At 37.9% G+C, this 18,455-nt stretch overlaps 1 protein-coding gene across 2 annotated transcripts; it reads left to right on the forward strand.

The window, feature by feature from the left end:
- The first annotated feature begins 9,896 nt into the window (after positions 1–9,896).
- On the forward strand, positions 9,897–18,418 carry LOC131003031 (subtilisin-like protease SBT6.1). Of its 2 annotated transcripts, XM_057929499.1 has the most exons (10): positions 9,897–10,559; positions 12,308–12,436; positions 12,517–12,669; positions 13,271–13,387; positions 14,686–14,870; positions 15,604–15,867; positions 15,945–17,013; positions 17,455–17,949; positions 18,042–18,102; positions 18,189–18,418. In XM_057929499.1, exons 1-10 carry the CDS (start codon positions 10,044–10,046, stop codon positions 18,278–18,280), a joined length of 3,081 nt encoding a protein of 1,026 aa, XP_057785482.1. In that variant the 5' UTR covers positions 9,897–10,043; the 3' UTR covers positions 18,281–18,418. The 2 variants fall into 2 exon arrangements, with proteins under 2 accessions (XP_057785482.1, XP_057785483.1); XM_057929500.1 differs by lacking the exons at positions 9,897–10,559; positions 12,308–12,436 and having other exon boundaries at positions 12,530–12,669; positions 13,261–13,387.
- The last annotated feature ends 37 nt before the right edge of the window (positions 18,419–18,455 follow it).

The raw sequence follows: 18,455 nt of genomic DNA on the forward strand, positions 1-18,455 counted from the left end.
ACAATGTATTTCACAGTTTTCCAAATTCGAACTCAATAACCTGAAATTCCTTCAAAGTTCGAGTAAGAATCATGTTTCAAAGATAAAGCAAATTAAGCACAAAACAATCATCCAACACTCAATTTCCTATAAAATTAACATCATATGAACATTAAAACCATGGAAACATGAGTGTTATCAACTCCCCCAAACTTAAGCCATTGTTCGTCCTCGAATAATGGAAGAACACAATCAATAACACGAATGGGTAAAACTCTAGCTCATCGATGCCTCCGAAAATAAAGAATAATAGAATTCGCAAATCCTCATAATTAAGCACAAAATTCACCAATAAACACAACCTATAGCAAAATCAACCTTGACATTCCAAACAATTGAATCTCACAAGGTATGTGTATCACTCAACTCTCAATTTAATGGAATAGGACGTGTATGCTCTCATCGATTTCAATGCAATATAGATCACTTACCATAGGCTTGCCAATCGTCTACAATCTCCATCGCTAAAAGTGTGCCAAGACTAAGATCAAAAGGTCTTTTTCTTTGGGTTATAATGTAGGGACATTGGTTAAGGTAGGGAAATATAGGTTAAGTGACTCAAATAAATCAAGAACACCATATGACTTCACTAATCAAGCATGGAATAAATTCCATCTTCCACCCAACTATATCACCATAAACAACACAACTCAAGGGATTTAATCATCACAATACAGAACTAAACACTCTTTTATGCTCAATTTATTTCCAACACACAAAGTCGATTTTCTAACAAATATCTCAATATACACTCGACTTTATACTTTTTTCTCTTTCTTTTTCTTTTCTCTCTCTTTTTTTTTTCTTTTTTTTTCCTTTGAACAGTTTTTTTTTTCTTTTCTTTCCATAACTTTTCTAGAGCTCATAAGAGTAAATAATAACACAAAAATCATCCCTTCTTCTTCACAACCCACTATGAATATTCACCACATAAAGATCCCATATACTTCATCACCCGCCTATCATCCAGCTAAAGAATAAAAGCTAAATAGGCTCAAAGTGGATAACAAAGGATAATTTTTTCAAGGACAGTGTTTGGGATAATAATGTGGCTAGCAAAAGATGGCCTAAAATCATCTCCTAATCCTGGGCACAACAGCAACCTCGACACAGAAACCATGGCAAGATTCTAGAATATCACCACATGCAATGACAAAACTCACAACAAAGAATAAACTGTGCATGATAAACAGTTATAGCTCAAATCCTCACAGGTTTATTCAACGTCCAAAAGTCAAGGTCAAAATCACTCTAGAATTATGCAAATTAGTTCCAATTATACTTAAATCATCAAAGAAAATCAAATTCCAATTTTTTTTCATAGAAATCATCATTGGCATCTCACCAGAAATCTAATGGAGCAATAATCATCTCAAAAACAATCACACACCACCAACCAAGCAGGATAAAACAAGAAAGCTAACAAAAAGATAAAAGTGATACACATATCTACTCTCACCCACCCCACCCCCCCCCCCCCCAAACTTATTACAGAACATAAGTTCAAAAATAAGTTTGGAGGGATGATGATATGTGTGTCACTACTCACAGGAAAACATGCTCCATGGTGGTGGTATGAACCAAGCGCGAGTTCCCGCATCTTCCAAGCTCAACGCTGCACTAAAAACCCCAAAACAAAGAAAACAAAGAAACAAAGAAAACAAAGAAACAAAAAGAACTAAACGAAAGGAAAACAAAACAAAGAAAACGGTTGGGTTACCTCCCAACAAGTGTCTTAATTTAACGTCTAGAGCTTGACCGATACCTCAAAAACTCATGGAGGTCGGAAACAGCACTCTAACCATTGGAAAGCTTTTTCTACTCTTGGGTGCCCTCTCCACAAAACACTTCTCTTGGCTCGGACATCCTCCACAAGCATTGCCCCCTTCTCATTCTTGTTCCAAAAAATTCGGAATTTCACTTTCTTCTTTTTGGGGGTATGGGTTTTCAAAGACCCCCCATCATACTCCAAAAACAAACACTTCTCAAAAGTCAAGAACTTCTTTTGGTTTTGGAGTTTTTTTCTTGGCTTCAAACTTGGGGGGCTCATTCTTCTCAACCTCTTCATCCTCCAAATTTGCTAGAAAACTGTCAGCCAAATTAATCACTTCATTCTGGGGAACTTCCTTTGGTGGAGGTTTCTGTGTGATACACTCCTCCAAAGGATCCTCTACAGCTGCAGGAAAAGCTATCAGAGAGTCGATCATGTTGCACTCATCCAGCGGCCGGCTCGGCTGGTTTTCTCATAGCATCATAGATAGATAGAGTCAATTTTTCATCATTGACTCTAAATGTGAGATCTCCATCCTGCACATCAATAAGAGCACGGCCGGTAGCTAGGAACGGACGTCCTAAGATCAATGGAGTATTCTTGTCCTCCGGCATGTCCAAGACTACGAAATCTGCAGGAAAAATAAACTGCTCCACCTGCACTGGGACATCCTCCACAATTCCCTTGGGATATGTGATGGAACGATCTGCCATCTGCAATGCAATAGAGGTAGGCTTGATATCTCCAATCTCCAACCGGTTGAAAATAGAGAGAGGCATCAAATTGATGCTAGCCCCTAAATCACAAAGAGCACGAGAGAAATTCTGTCCTCCCATCATACAAGCGATGGTAAAGCTGCCAGGATCCTTTTGCTTCAATGGTAGCTTCCTTTGTAGCACTGCACTGCATTCCTCGGAAAGATTAATCGTCTCATTTCTTCTTGTTGGAGACTGCATCCTTGAGGAACTTGGCATAGCCTGGCATATCTCTCAAAGCATCAAGTAAAGGAATGTTGATGTGAAGCTTTGAAAACATCTCCATGAACTTGGCTAACTTCTGATCCATCTTTGGCTTTGCTAGGCTATTCGGGAAGGGTGCTACAGGCTTGTACTCTGGCCTGGGAAACATAGGAGTAGGAATAGGCTTCTTAACAGCAGAGGAACTCGACGCCTTAGAAGTAGGCGGCGTATCGCATAAATCGTCTCCAAATCATCCTCCTCAACAATCTCGACACCTTTTCCCTTGCCATTCCTGTCGTCTCGCTGCTCTGGATGATCCCGCTGCTCTGGATTCGCTGCTCTGTATGATTTTGATATTGAGTCCCGCTCCTTAGAAGAATCGCATTACACTGATTTTTAGGATTGATTTCAGTGTTGCTAGGAAACTTTCCTGGTGTGTGCTGCGCAGCTGCTTGGTTGGCCATCTGACCAACTTGAGTCTCCAACATCTGCACTTGTTTAGACAGTGAGTGATGAAAATTATTTCCTATTTGACTACTTGGACTCCATTGGTTCACGCACTACATTGTTTCCACCACCTATCTCTTCAACATCTGCTGCATCATATCTCCATGATCTTTCTTCGGCTCATTATAACTCCTCCGCTAGACACAGAAAATCCAGGTGGAGGCTGCAAAGCATTGTTGGATTGCCGTAAGAAAGGTTAGGATGGGCGTGCTCCTGGCTGGAACTGCTGCTGACCCTGCTGAAATTGTTGATTTCTGCCATACATTCCTGGTTGTCCCGCTGGAAATTCCCATAATTTCTGCCATTCACAAATTGACATCTTCCATGCTGACGGGTCTATCACAGCTTGCTCATGACGTCCAACATTCAACTCACCAATTTTTGTAGTCAGCTCTGCCAGCTGTGTAGCCATCGCTGCCTGTTGAGTAACCATTGCTGCCATAGGATCAGAACTGAGCAGCTGCAACCTTCTTCAATTGTACTCGCTCAGATGGCCATTGGTAGCTTGTAGAAGCCATGCTATCAATAATGCTCCATGCTTCAGAACTGCTTTTCTGCAATAGAGAGCCACCTGCAGCTGTATCCATGTGCATCCTTGTACGCTCCCCGCAGGCATTGTAGAACATATCACGAGCGTGCCTTCATCAAATCCATGGCTTGGGCACTTTCTGAGCTTCTCCTGATACCGCTCCCAAGTCTCCGCTAGCTTTTCTCCATCGTACTGTTGAAACTGTACGATGTCCATCTTCAACTTCAACGTAAGGCCAGGCGGATGAAAATTGCGTAGGAATGCATGAGCCAAATCCTCCCACACGATATTCTCTCCCAGCTGCAGCGTATGATACCACGACTTCGCCTTATCCCACAGTGAGAAGGGAAAAAGACGAAGACAGATAATGTCATTCAGGGACACCATTCATCTTCACCGTGCTACACAGCTCAGGAAATGCGCCAGGTGCGCATTAGGGTCTTCAATCGCTTGTCCACCATATTGGCTCTGTTGGACCATCGTGATCAAACCCGTTTTCAGCTCAAAGTTGTTAACGTTCACTCGTGGGGGCTCCTGGTAACATACTGTGGTATGAACGCTTCATTGATGGCTGGTGTTTTCTGAGCCTCTCTTGTCTCCTGTGCATCAAGCAGCTTCTTCAACTGCTCTTTGCAAAGCTCGAATTTGAATTTGCTCTGGAGTAGCCATCGTTTCTGTCTCAACTTGATCGTTCTGCTTCTTTAGGTTGCACAAGGTTTTTATTGATTTCAGGGTCAAACTCAAAGAGAGGATTTCCGTGAGATCGTGTGTTCATATGCAACCTACAGAAACAGCAAAAAGATCATAAAGAAAAATAAAAACAAAAAAAACTTGCAGTACTATAAAGTCCTATTGGAATATTAAAGCAAAATCTAAACAGTCCCGGCAACGGCGCACAAAAAACGAAAATTACTCTATCTACTTCCTAAACAGACTCTCACAGTATGCAAGTGAAACGAAATTGAAGGTGAATTATGAACTAAGATTAACTAAATAAAAACTAAAGAGCATGTAAACTATGATAATTAACTCAAATATAAGGAAGCTCTGACCCTAGGGATGTACTTTCACTAATCAACTACATGTATTCAACCTATTGATTCAATTACCAATTTTAATCCAACCCTGATGAAAGATCACTATATTATTCACAAGCGTCTCTAACGACCACCTATGAACGTAGATTAATTAATCCCTTTTCGCATTCAAGACTCCAAGGAATAAATTAACTCCAAATAGCACATAAAGAATAGCTTCCTATAGCTTCACCTATCGCATTCAAGACTCAAGGCTAACACTATATCATGCATTCCTGAATCGGCTGAACAATTATCGCATTCAAGACTCAAACTGAACAGCTAAACATGTAAATCATTGATCAGATAATTCACAAGAGAACAGGCACCAGGAATCATGAATCATAAGTTTGAAGGCAAATTGATATCAATAAATCAAAAACACATAATCAATCAGCTATGTACAAACCCTAGGTTCAGATTAAAAGACTAGCCAGACATAATAAAATCAAACATAAACATAATTAAATTGAACGCAATTGTAAAAACAAATTGTATAAAAACCAAATTAAAACGATTGTAGCGGCTTGAATCTTCAATCTTGATCCAAGCCTTGAAAACTGGAAAGCTAAAAAGTTCTAAAGCTATAAAACTGAAATATGAAAGTTGGGAAACTGAAAAACTAAAGCTGGGAACCCTAGATAGGTCAAAAGAAGACCTATTTATAGTACCAGGGTAAAATACAGAGTTTGAGACCCAGAAGAACTCAAAAACGCGCAAAACTGAAAAATCCGGGTAGCCGGCGACCTGCCCGGCGACCCATCCGGCGGTCATTGTCTCAAGCACAAAACTCCTTCATCTGGCGACGATCGCCGCGTCTTTTTCCAACGTTCCAGAAGATCCGTTGACCCAGGCGGCGGTCTCCGGTCAGGTCGCCGGAAATCCTTCTTCGGGCGGTGGTCCCCCCAACGGTGTTTGACCGCCGGGTTTCTGACTGCTACGCGCGATGTTTTCGTTTCGGCCATAACTTTCTCGTCCGGAACTCGGATTTGCGATCCGTTTGAGCTCGCGAACTCCTATCGAGACGATCTACAACTTGTATTTCAGCACAGTTTTCCAAATTCGAACTCAATAAACCTGAAATTTCCTTCAAAGGTTCGAGTAAGAATCATATTTCAAAAGATAAAGCAAATTAAGCACAAAACAATCATTCCAACACTCAATTTCCTATAAAAGTGACATCATATGAACACTAAACCATGGAACATGAGTGTTATCAACATCATCATACTCATCATTTTGGAAAACCAGTAATAGAGTATAAGAAAGTAATGCCCACCTGGCAATCCCTAGCTTTAGCTCTCGTGCTTTGGAGTGATCTCACTTATGCCCTCGACTCGTATCTTCAGACATCATTATGGCGTAGACGGTTATGTAATTAAAATAAACGTCGATCAGAAAATTCCTCACTAAGTTCATTGTTCTCATCTTAGTACTACTCTTCGTTTCTCATTGGTACCTCTAACTAATCAATCTTATATTACTAATACTTCCTAAATATTTCACCGTTTCTACTCTCGACTCATCACCAAATTTTAAGTCTAAAAAATTTCATTAAGGACAAACTCCTAGATAATCAAACCCAGATAGCATCTAACAATCACATACTGAAGTTATGGCATTTTATCACATTCTTTAATACATTCTCGATAATTCACATAAAATTCACATGATCATACTCAATGACACAATTATGTGATTAAACATCTCAAGAAAAACCAATTCGGTTAGGTAAATTAAACTCGAAAAAGTTTTATATAATATATACTCCAATAGCATTCTCATGAATTAATACGGTGTATAGTCATCGCCATTAACACTTGAAATTACAATAAATCAAAAGTAGGAGTGTTATAAATACCTACACTTGACCACATATACTCTGTTTCAACTTCAAGAAATAAACTGTTTACCTCGGAACTCCCCTGGATTTCGGATTCATACCATTTGAAACCTCTTGAAGTATATTTTCATTTAAAAAAAAAGTAAGTTGCAAAACTCTAAGTAGTTCAAGAGATATGACCATTCTCCCACAGCCTACCATATTCGGCAGTTTTGTGCAACTGGAAGTTTGGATTTTGAATAATAGTAAATCTTGTCGAAATGACTTGAAATTTTGTGGGTGACTAGATAACATGTTCATCTTGTTTATATAAAAATTTGGAAAGCAAAAACTCAGTGAAAAATACTGAAAAAGGTGACTCTAGTTTCTGTTTATTCCAAACTTTTCTAAACTTTCAGTAGAAAGTTGCAGTTGGAGATTTATATTTTAAAAAGGTAGAAAACGATGTCCAAATGACTTAAAATTTTACATGAACGTTCCTAACACTTATATATACTTACCATAAAAATTTAAAGAGTTTTGGGTTTCAACAGCCCCATTGAAAATTATCAGATCAGTAGCTTTTTAAGCTAGCCAAATTAACTCATCAAATTGCCCACTTATGCATGATAGCCAACTATACCCTATTCCTCATCAAACGAATTCATCTCAATCTTCATCAATCATCTCTAATCATCATTCTAATCCATCAAATATCATCCCAACAATCTCACAAGCTCATAATCACAACCAATTCATCAATCACTCCATGAACTTCAACCTTTCTAGAGTCATGTATACTAACATATTCAAACTTTCATATATCATAATAAACTCATGCTTTGCATATAAAAGATGATTAAATAGACTCCCAATAGTATAAATATGGTCTCACTTAAAGATTAGAAGATGATTTTTTTTTTTTGAAGGCTTCCAACCCTAAATTTTAAAAAATTACAATCTTGAATTAGAAGTTGTTTTCATGCTTTAATCATCCATATTCATGCTTATATAGCTCAATCATAAGTAGATTCATGTGATTAGAAGCTCACTCTTATGATTTTTGTGGAGAAAAGTATAGCTCCACCTTCTTGACTCCAAGCTCAAACCCTCAACCAAGCTTTTGTTTTAAGGATTTATGGATGTTTTTAGCTTGATCTAATAGGTGATTATGGTGTAGAAGTGGCTTGTGAAGCTTTTACTTGCTCAACAATGGTGGTGGATGAAGAAAGTTGGGAGAGAAGAGGGGGGGGCGGGCGCCTACTATGAGGAAAAATAGGGAGAAGAATTGTTTTTGTTTATCTCAATTGCTTAGCCTCCAAGTATATGATATAATTGTTTAATCTTGTGTCTTAGCCACTTGCTTTGACTCCCAACATGCTTTAATTATATTAAAATCATGTATCAAAATACTTAGTATTAATAATCATGTACCACAATTATATAGTATAGTATAGTAAATAAATAAATTGAGGTGCACGTCTCATTAATAAAGTCATTATTCAATCATCAAATAATTGTGTGACTAAAAATAATTATAATGATAATAATTAGTACACACATAATTCACTTCACATCTATCTCAGAAAAATTAATTATGAGAAAATTCATTAGGAAAAATATTACTCGATTAATAATTAATCTATTCATCGATAAAACTTAATTGATCATTTTGGAAATTCAAAATGAATTCGTGTGCAATCAAATCAAGAAAAACATAATCACTCAATCACAATCACATATGGAACAAGTAGGTCACACAACAATCATTCAAATATTTTCACATAATCTAACTTATTGAAAACCTAACGTCGGTGAAAAAAAATCTAACGTTAACTCAACCGTCTCTCTATCTCAACTCTTCTCTATAATGACTCTCACTTACACTAATCGACTCTACTTCTAATCGAGCATCATCATAAAATATTCTCTCATGGTGATATACTCACTAGCTCCATCATTAAAAAAAATAATAACTCAATCTATTGGGATATTTCACCTCGTCATATGCTATTGTTTATACCTCAGTGCTCTTAATGGTAAATATCAAAATATTTATAATGAGAAAAATGCGGGGTGTTACAAGCCACTTTCCCAAGTTTCCGACGACTGCACAGCCACCTTCTTCGTCCACTCTTGTCACCCCTTGACTCAACATAGAGGTCACCACCCCCCACTGTCGCGATTTGAAACCCTAGGCCCCAAATGGGAAGGCTCTATGTTAGGGAATTGAAATGGGGTTTGAGAATTTGGTTGTTCTGGTTCTCTTTTAGATCTGTTTTTGGTGCTAATTTTTTATTGTATAGGATTGTGTTCATTAGGAGAGAACCACTACTATGTGTCGTCTTTCATCACCAATCACAAAAATCATCCTATCATTTCTCCATTCCCTGCCAATCATCTTCAATCTACTATATCAAAACCAATAATTTCATCTTTTACCAAAAATTTGACAGCATAAATGGGAGATTGATTTTTGAGTTTTCTTCTAGATTCAGTTTTGGGAGAGGAATACTAGATTTGTGAGGGAGATAGAAGGACGTTGGTGGTGGTGGCCGGCGGCGATTCCGATCGAGGAAGTGAAGCGGTGCTGCGGTGGTGTAGCATAGGAGAGAGAGGAAGACAGTGGGAGAGAAGATGAGAGAGTGAGAAGTTGCGTATGATTACAGAGGAGAGAGAAAATTAATACTCTTTAAAATGCAGTCAATAGGATTTAAATATATTTAAAATCTACACTTAACTCCCTAATCTAACTAACATTAATCTCCGTGCCCAAATGAAGTGTGTCTTTATTATTGAGAGGTATTTTTTACTATAAATTTCAAAAAATAAATAAAAATGATATTTTTGGTTTTTAAGTTGTTTTGTAGATTTATAGTATGTAAAAAGGATGAAAATTTTATTGAAAGGGTAAAACTGTCTTTTTTTATAAAATTGATTAACATTAATATATTTTATTCTTGTGATTATTATTATTTTTTTTTATTAAAAAAGTGATAATTTAGGAGATTTGACACTAATTACTCCTTTCGTCCCTAAAAATTGAGGCCCAAAGAAGGCGGCACGAGTTTGAAAAAGAAGTGTGGTAATTGTATTTAAATGGAAAATGAAAGTTTGTAGAGTCATTTCCAAATAAAGAAAATGTCATAATTTTCTGGGAAGTCTTGATATAGTAATAAGAATATATTATTTTTTTTTTGGAAAGTAAGATTACGATTCCGTAGTATCTCCAATAGAAAGTAGTCTGTTTCTCTCGTGTTGCCTCGTTAGCCAGGTTTGATTTCTATACATTCCGCCGAATCATCAAGGACCCAATTTTCCCCATGCGGGTTCCACCGCCATGAGCCGCCGCCTCACCTCCCTAACGGCTTTCATTTTCCTTGTGCTTTCTTACCACGCCTACCGTTTCCCCAATCGCAACCCGACCTCCACTCCCTCAGTCATCCCACCGGAGAATTCCACCGCCACTAACCACATAATCCGATTTCTCCAATACAAGAAGGCTCAGGAACTTAGGGAGTACCTCGAGCGCCAAGTTAAATCCAGCGGCTGGCAATGGGTCGAGCGGCGCAACCCCGCCACGAAGTTCCCCACGGATTTCGCCCTCGTGACGATCGAGGACCGCCGCCGGGACTTCCTGATTGGGGAATTTGGGAAATTGGAGCTGGTGAAGGATGTTTCCTTGGACTTGAGCTACCAAAGAGGGGTTCTCAATGCTGACGAGGAAGGTGGTGGCGCTGGCGCATTTTCGGATGGGAAGAAGAGGCCCGGCAAGATTTTCACTGCCATGTCGTTTAGCGAACGGGAGAATGCCGTCCCGGCAAATTCTAGCTGGAGGAGAAATCTGATGATGCAGGTCGGCCTTGCTTTTCTTGTTTCTTAGTTTGTTAGTTGCGATTCTGTTATGATTTGGAATAAGTAAATTAGGTTTTCTGAGGTTTGAGTTTTTAATCTATCAGCTGGAAAAGTAAGAAATGGTTTTCAAAAAGAAATAAACTAGGGAACACTTTACAGTTTAGGTTTTGTGTTTGTGATGGTTTAAGATGATTAAGGTTGCTCCTCTGGTATATGAAAAACATGGAATGTTGGAGATCTTATTGATCCATGTCATGTTGCATTTTCGACTGTCTATATTAAGTAAAGAGACATCTACTGGACATAGAACTTAACGTTAAGACTTTCCGTTCATTAGTTATTTTCACGGAAGGTTTTTAGGTATAATGATTCCGTATAGTGACGACTTCATACTATTATGCCATCTCATAGGCATCCGAAGAGTTATCTTTCATCACTGGCCATGGATATTAGCTTTTAATGTGGAAACATCTATCAGTGCTATTATAGCTTGGGAAGGGTGCGTGTCTTCATAACTGTACCTCAATGTTCTAGCCAAATGTCAGTGATACAGCTTTGGCTCACAATTATTCAGTTTCATTAAGACCTTTACTACACGTGATGAAGATCTAATTAATCTATTTTCTATTGGATTTAGTCTGATGGTTTGAGCCTCTTTTATCTCTTAATTGGCTATCTGTGGCATTTCCACGGAGCACGTGATGACAAGGCCATTAACATAAAAGTGAGGTTAACTCTGCAAGTAAATTTTTATGCACCTGATCCGCCTTATCAAATTAAGTAAGCTGTTAGATTGAGGGAGCAGTACTATAAGCTGGCTTAAGGACTTGCTGGATTGGTGTCAGCAATTGGCAAGAAATGTACGACGGCGAGGAACATGATACCAACAAGATAGAAGAACTGAGTAAGACAAGGAATATGGGCTATCTGAAGTGAGAGTTTGAGGATAAGTAATCAATGATTATGAACTTATGATAGAAATCCAGTAGCGGTCAATAGAGAGAATATATCACCCCATAGAAAGAACATAATAAGTTAAGAGAAAAAGACTTCTGCTAGAGGGATTGAACTGGCCACGGATCTACATCGGTGAACCAATATCTATTCTTTACCATCCAGTCATGCAACACAAAATGTTAGTCTGCCTTATATGAGTAATAGAGCGTAAATGTATGCAACAGCTCATCACTTGACATATGTGACAATCTGTGAACTTCTGTTTTATCTTTCACATATATGGTGAGAATTGAAATTCAGAAATACTTGTGGATGCAGATTGATGTGAAAATATTGCAAGGCTATTTTAGGTGCAAGAACACGATGTACTTGGGGTGATTGATTGATTGATTATGCTGATCCCTTGATTGAGTACACTTATTTTGTTTCCTTCTTGTGATGTAATCATGCATAGCGTCTGGCTGCTTCCAAAAAACATCTTAAACACTTCCAGCCCTGTAGGTTTCTCCTTTTGTCATTGAGATCATAACCCATAGATATAGGCTTGTAAACAAAACTATGATTCACTTAAATTATAACAGGTCATTATTGAACTATTATTTGTGTGTGTGTGTGTTTGGGGGGGGGGGGACTATTGATTGGTGATCTTAGTTTTTCTTGCTTAAAGATCTCATAGAATTCGTACCTCGTATTAGGTTTAGGGACTTACATGCGTGTCAGGGCTTTCACTAAATTTATCGTTGCCTCTAGCTGTCATGTGAACTTATTTCTGGTTTTTCTCTCTTGGTGCAGAAATCTCAGGTTACCTCCTTATTTGGAGCAGATGCTCTCTGGTCAAAAGGTTATACTGGAGCTAAAGTGAAAATGGCTATTTTTGATACTGGGATCCGTGCAAATCATCCACATTTTCGTAATATCAAGGTATTTTTTTGCTGATAGGAAAAGCTTCATGAGAGTTTTTTACCCACTTTATCTTCTGGTAAATTTTGAACTATTATCAGGAGCGCACAAATTGGACCAATGAAGATACACTAAATGACAATCTTGGGCATGGTACATTTGTGGCTGGAGTTATTGCTGGTCAGGATGCAGAGTGTCTTGGTTTTGCCCCAGACACAGAGATCTATGCTTTTCGTGTGTTCACTGATGCACAGGTAATACTTATTGTTGTATATATATGGCATATAATATAATGCTTATAGTGTATACTACTTCTGGGTTGAGACATATAGTGGTAACTGCAGCACCAGCGTAATTGTTCTATTGGCTTGGGTATGATTTCTTGTCTATGCAACAGTGAGTATACCTAGCGCACAAAAGATTGTTGTGTGAATATATCACCATTATTTCTGCGATGATTACATGCTAAAGTAGGCTAATGTGAGTGCTAAGCATTAAGTCAACTATCAAACTTTGATGCCTCAATTTTTGTTGCCAAGTTTGTGTGTGTGTAACACAACCCTTGAATGATTTGGGTCTTATTAGTGTAGCAGACTACTTCCATTTCAGTATTTTCTGTACACAAACTGCTGCAATAAGTGAACGTTATTAATAGTGAATGTAGCATGTTTTCGAACAGCCTTAATTTGTAACATTGCAAATGCAGGTTGTTTAAGGTAAATAGTGTATCTGTTTGGCCCCATTAGATCATGTAATAAGGCAGTGGCAATCTCCTACACATGTTTTTTACTTTTCTTTGCTTGCCTGTATTATACTTAGTAAGTTTATGAGAAACTTCTTCTCAGCTTATTGCAGGTTTCTTACACATCATGGTTTCTTGATGCATTCAATTACGCTATTGCTACCAAGATGGATGTTTTGAATTTGAGCATTGGTGGACCTGATTATCTGGATCTCCCATTTGTTGAGAAGGTATACAGTGATCCAAACAATTTCGAATTGTTTCATTTGACCAAACCAACTTTATACTTGTTACCATTTTCTTGCTTCCCTCCTCTGGCTTTATGATTTGTGATTAGCTGCTTAATTGTGCCCTTAGTCTGTACATCTTTCAGATGCAACCTTTATACTTCTGGTTAAGAACATTCCCTTTTCTAAATTAAGGCTATTGCTACTAAGGAAGGGAACTCTAGATATTTGGTACCCTTCTCTTTGAATAAATCTCAGATAGGATGCAAATTTCATTAGGTATTTAACCCTAAACATTGATATCTTTCTCTCTTTAGTAGCAATAGCAGCTTGTAGGAATGTCTGTTTTGCATCTTGCAGGAATTGCTTAGATTTGTATCTGTCTCAGCTTTATGCACAATGCCCATTTAATGCCTCGTCAATACCTCCGTCATTAACTGTAAGTTTCTAAATGTGAAAGTGTCCAAGATGTTCTGTGCAAGATTACTGGTATGTTTCTGTAGGGCTTGTTCTTCAGTAGGAAATTATGCCAAATGTTTTTACTTTTCCTTGCATACATAAAGGAACGAAACAGTTTCACGGATTCCCCAATTATGTAAATTTTGTTAATTGCATGGTTTTCGGATGACTTAAGATTTATGCTTGTTCTTTTCCGTTCCTTTTATGTTCATGAGATGAACAAATTTATGGAGGATTTAATTTACATGGAGGTTCTTACTTTATCCCTGAAGAATATGCACGTTTGAACATGATGAATGTTACCATATATGAATATGGTGTACAGATTTAGTTACAAGATCTGCAATGTGCACTCTCTCTTCCTAAGTGAGATAGATAGTGGTTGATGGAAGGTTTGCTAGTCATAAAGAAAGATGTGTGGACAAAAAATCAATAGAGAATAGAGATTCTCTGTTTTCATGCAAATTGCTCTTTATAGATCCTTTAGTTGGCTATATCATGTTTATTGAATCTTAAATTATGTATTAATTGCTAAAAAAATTATTACTATTAGTGTAATTTAAAATTTCTAAGTCCTCTAGGGTTAGATTGCTGACATGATGTCAAAATCTAGTAACCTGATCAAGTTTAAGACTTAATTAGTGCGTTAGAGTGTCAAATATTTTTGATTTGCCGAGGCATCATGTGAAACTCTAATCGTCTCATTTCATGCAAATATGTTTCTTGTTTAAGGAAATCTTTTTGATTTCTTCACACGATCATACTATGAGTACAGTAATATCACAAACTGAGACACGATCATCCTAAAAATGCAACTTCTTCTATGCGTCCTTTTCTGCTAGGTCTGGGAAATTACAGCAAATAATATTATTATGGTATCAGCGATCGGAAATGACGGACCACTTTATGGAACTCTGAACAATCCTGCAGATCAAAGTGATGTTATTGGTGTTGGCGGCATTGATTACAGTGATCATATAGCATCATTTTCATCACGTGGCATGAGCACTTGGGAGATTCCTCATGGGTACTGTAAACTACAACTGATTTTATTTATATATGCCGGGATCTCTAGTACTTCTATTTATTTTCCCCTCAGTTTTAAGTCAAGATACGTGACATGTTGCACCAGCTCCCAAAATTGATTGTTTGTTAATTTGAATGCTTGATTTCATTTGAAATTTTACCAGCAATCTGTTGAAAATTTTGTTCCACACATGCATCCAAACACGCATGATTATGAATTTTAGAATGCTGTTATTTTTCATTTTTGATGTAGCTATAGCTTTACATTAAAACTGAGCCACTTAAGGTTATTGTTCATAAAGTATGGGGAGTTCTTTTCCACATGACAGTCCCTTTTACTCTGCTTCATCCCATTCTTTTTGCATCTTTTGTGAAGGATGGTATTCTTTATCGAATAGGAAGCTGGAGAAGGCACATCCTTAGAAGTTTAGGCTAAGTTACTCTTTTAGATTGATTGGCTCTTAACTTGTCAGTTCTGTCATTTGGTTTCTACTTAACTAGCTTTCATGTGGTGAAATCTTAATGACTAATAGGCGGAGAAAAAGAAATGTGTAAAACTTAATTTCACTACCAATATGTACCAAATTGAAAAGAATTGCACAAATGTGATGAGAAGAGTACCTTGGAACTTAAAAAGAGGTCTGTGGGCGAGGACCTGCTTACTTCCTGAATAAAAACTCAAGTGATTTATTTTTTCTGTGTACCATGTTTAATAATGATTACTTCTTTTACAGGTATGGTCGTGTGAAGCCTGATGTTGTTGCTTATGGACGTGAGATTATGGGATCCAAGATTAGCACAGGTTGTAAAAGCTTGTCAGGCACCAGTGTGGCGAGTCCTGTGGTTGCTGGAATAGTTTGCCTTCTTGTTAGTATTATTCCTGAAAACAAGAGAAAAGAGACCCTAAATCCAGGCAGTATGAAACAAGCACTTGTTGAAGGTGCTTCAAAGCTCTCTGGTCCAAACATGTATGAGCAAGGAGCAGGAAGGGTTGATCTGTGAGTACTCCTGATTTATTTCCTCTAAGGTGCACTTTAATAACAGTTATTGATTCTTGTATATCGGATTATGTCAGATTGGAATCTTATGAAATTTTGAAAAATTATAAACCTCGAGCAAGCATATTTCCCAGTGTCCTCAACTATATGGATTGCCCCTATTCGTGGCCTTTTTGCCGTCAACCATTGTATGCAGGGGCAATGCCTGTCATCTTTAATGTTACCATCTTGAATGGAATGGGTGTGATTGGTTATGTTGATGGTCCACCAATGTGGCTTCCTGATAGTGAGGAAGGTAATCTTCTCAGCATTCACTTTACCTATTCAGATGTTATTTGGCCGTGGACTGGTTATCTGGCACTTCACATGCAAATCAAAGAGGAAGGGGTGCATTTTTCTGGTGAAATTGAAGGCAATGTAACTGTAAATGTTTACAGCCCCCCAGGCCAAGGTGATAAGGATCCTCGAAAAAGTACCTGCATCCTACGTCTCAAACTAAAGGTTGTTCCTACACCTCAAAGATCACAGAGAGTCTTATGGGACCAATTTCATAGTATCAAATACCCACCTGGTTATATTCCAAGAGATTCCTTGGATGTTAGGAATGATATCCTTGACTGGCATGGAGACCACTTGCATACGAACTTCCACATTATGTATAACATGTTAAGGGATGCTGGATATTATGTGGAAACTCTTGGTTCTCCTTTTACTTGTTTTGATGCTAACCGATATGGGACACTTCTGCTGGTAGATCTTGAAGATGAGTACTTTGTTGAAGAAATTAAAAAACTGAAAGACGACATCATGATTAATGGTTTAGGTCTTGTAGTTTTTGCTGATTGGTACAATGTGGATTCTATGATGAAAATGAAGTTTTTTGATGATAATACGAGAAGCTGGTGGACTCCTGTCACTGGAGGTGCCAATGTTCCTGCTCTGAATGATCTTTTGTCGCCATTTGGAATAGCTTTTGGAGACAAGATCCTAAATGGTGATTTTGTCATTAATGGAGAGCAGAGTCGATATGCATCCGGAACTGATGTTGTGAAATTCCCGAAAGGTGGTTACTTGCATCGTTTCCCTTTCTTAGATAGCTCAGAAAGTGGTGCTACTCAAAATGTCCTATTATCTGGTATGAGCAAGGTGAGTTCTCTTGTACTAAAATCTTACCTGTTAACCCTAACAAAAATAAATTACAAAAGAGAGGTAAAGGGGTAGGGTAACAGGGAGTTCTTATATTTTATGTCGTAATCCTAAATATGATTGTGGAAATTGTCTGTTTTTCATGAGCTTTGTTATGGGCACCAATATTTGTAATGGTTATATTCTAGCAAGCATGTGTTATTATAATATATGAGCTTCTCGAACACTGTTTTTTCCTTGTTGGATGGGTTTTCTAGGTTACCATTAACAGGATTATGAGTTTAGAAGGACTCTTTGCTTGTGTCTGTTGTGGTAATACACATTGTCTGTTCACTCTTCCATAGAAAGTCCCGTGATTATTGTGGCTAATTTTGCTTTGCATAATTTTATGCGTAATACTAGCTTGCTATGATACTTAAACTATGATTCTGATCAATGCAGGCAGATTCCCCTATTCTTGGTCTTCTAGAGGTTGGTGAAGAAGGGCGAATCGCAGTCTATGGAGATTCCAACTGTTTGGACAGCAGCCACATGGTTACAAATTGTTATTGGCTTCTGAAAAAAATATTAGATTTTACTGCAAGAAATGTTAGAGATCCAGTGCTTTTCTCAGATTCAAGTAGACAAGACAAAACATTGCATCTGGATGATAACCAACTACCTTCCCGAAGAACAGATGTAAATTTCTCTACCTACTCTCAAGTTGTCAATAAGGAGTTAATCTGCGGGAGTGACTCAAGGTTTGAAGTTTGGGCAACAAAGGGTTATGATTTACATGTGAGGGGTAGAAATCACAGATTGCCTGGCTATGCAGCAGTTGATTTGGGTCGAGGTTCGAACTCTACTCCAGAGGTCCCAGTTCAGAAAGTCAAATCGGTAAACAAAGATGGCAACTCCTTGGGGAACACTTACCTCGGCTACTTGTACGGAGATGATGTAAGGACAAGATTGTTTGAACATATCTGCCTATCATATTAGCTTTTATTTGTATCTTTAAGAGCTAACGTTATTATCCAATTCCATTGCAGCTCGATTTTCCAGAATTAGTCGCCAGTCACTGGCTTCTACCAGCTATCGTTGCAGTTTTTGGTAAGAGACCATATTGACTGAGTTTCTTGTGTGGGAAACCATGGATATCCAGCATAGTTTAACTACCAAAATGGTGCTGTTTGCAGGCTTTCTTGTGCTCTGGAGTTTCTGGAAAATTAGGCAGAAGCGCCGGAGGAGAAGAAAAGGATCCGGTTTTAACCGTTCTGCTAATCCTTAATTTTCTTTTGTTTGACTGAACCCTTAAAATCTGACCAAGTTAATGTACTGCTAGTTAGATTTTTTCATAGTCTAATGGCATGCCTCAAAATTTTTGGTGTAGAATCATCTTAAATATCAGGTTTTCATTTGAACATCATTCACATTACCTCGTTCACCATGGTGTGAATATTGCG

This window comes from Salvia miltiorrhiza, unplaced genomic scaffold (genome assembly GCF_028751815.1).
Source record: "Salvia miltiorrhiza cultivar Shanhuang (shh) unplaced genomic scaffold, IMPLAD_Smil_shh fragScaff_scaffold_60_2, whole genome shotgun sequence".
Taxonomy (NCBI): domain Eukaryota; kingdom Viridiplantae; phylum Streptophyta; class Magnoliopsida; order Lamiales; family Lamiaceae; genus Salvia; species Salvia miltiorrhiza.

What these genes read in the sequence shown, in the direction of transcription:
- LOC131003031 (XM_057929499.1), top strand. Translation starts at nt 10,044, where the DNA reads ATGAGCCGCCGCCTCACCTCCCTAACGGCTTTCATTTTCCTTGTGCTT. An exon ending in CACATTTTCGTAATATCAAG is followed by an intron (nt 12,437 to 12,516) that starts GTATTTTTTTGC and finishes AACTATTATCAG; the next exon opens with GAGCGCACAAATTGGACCAA. An exon ending in ATCTCCCATTTGTTGAGAAG is followed by an intron (nt 13,388 to 14,685) that starts GTATACAGTGAT and finishes CTTTTCTGCTAG; the next exon opens with GTCTGGGAAATTACAGCAAA.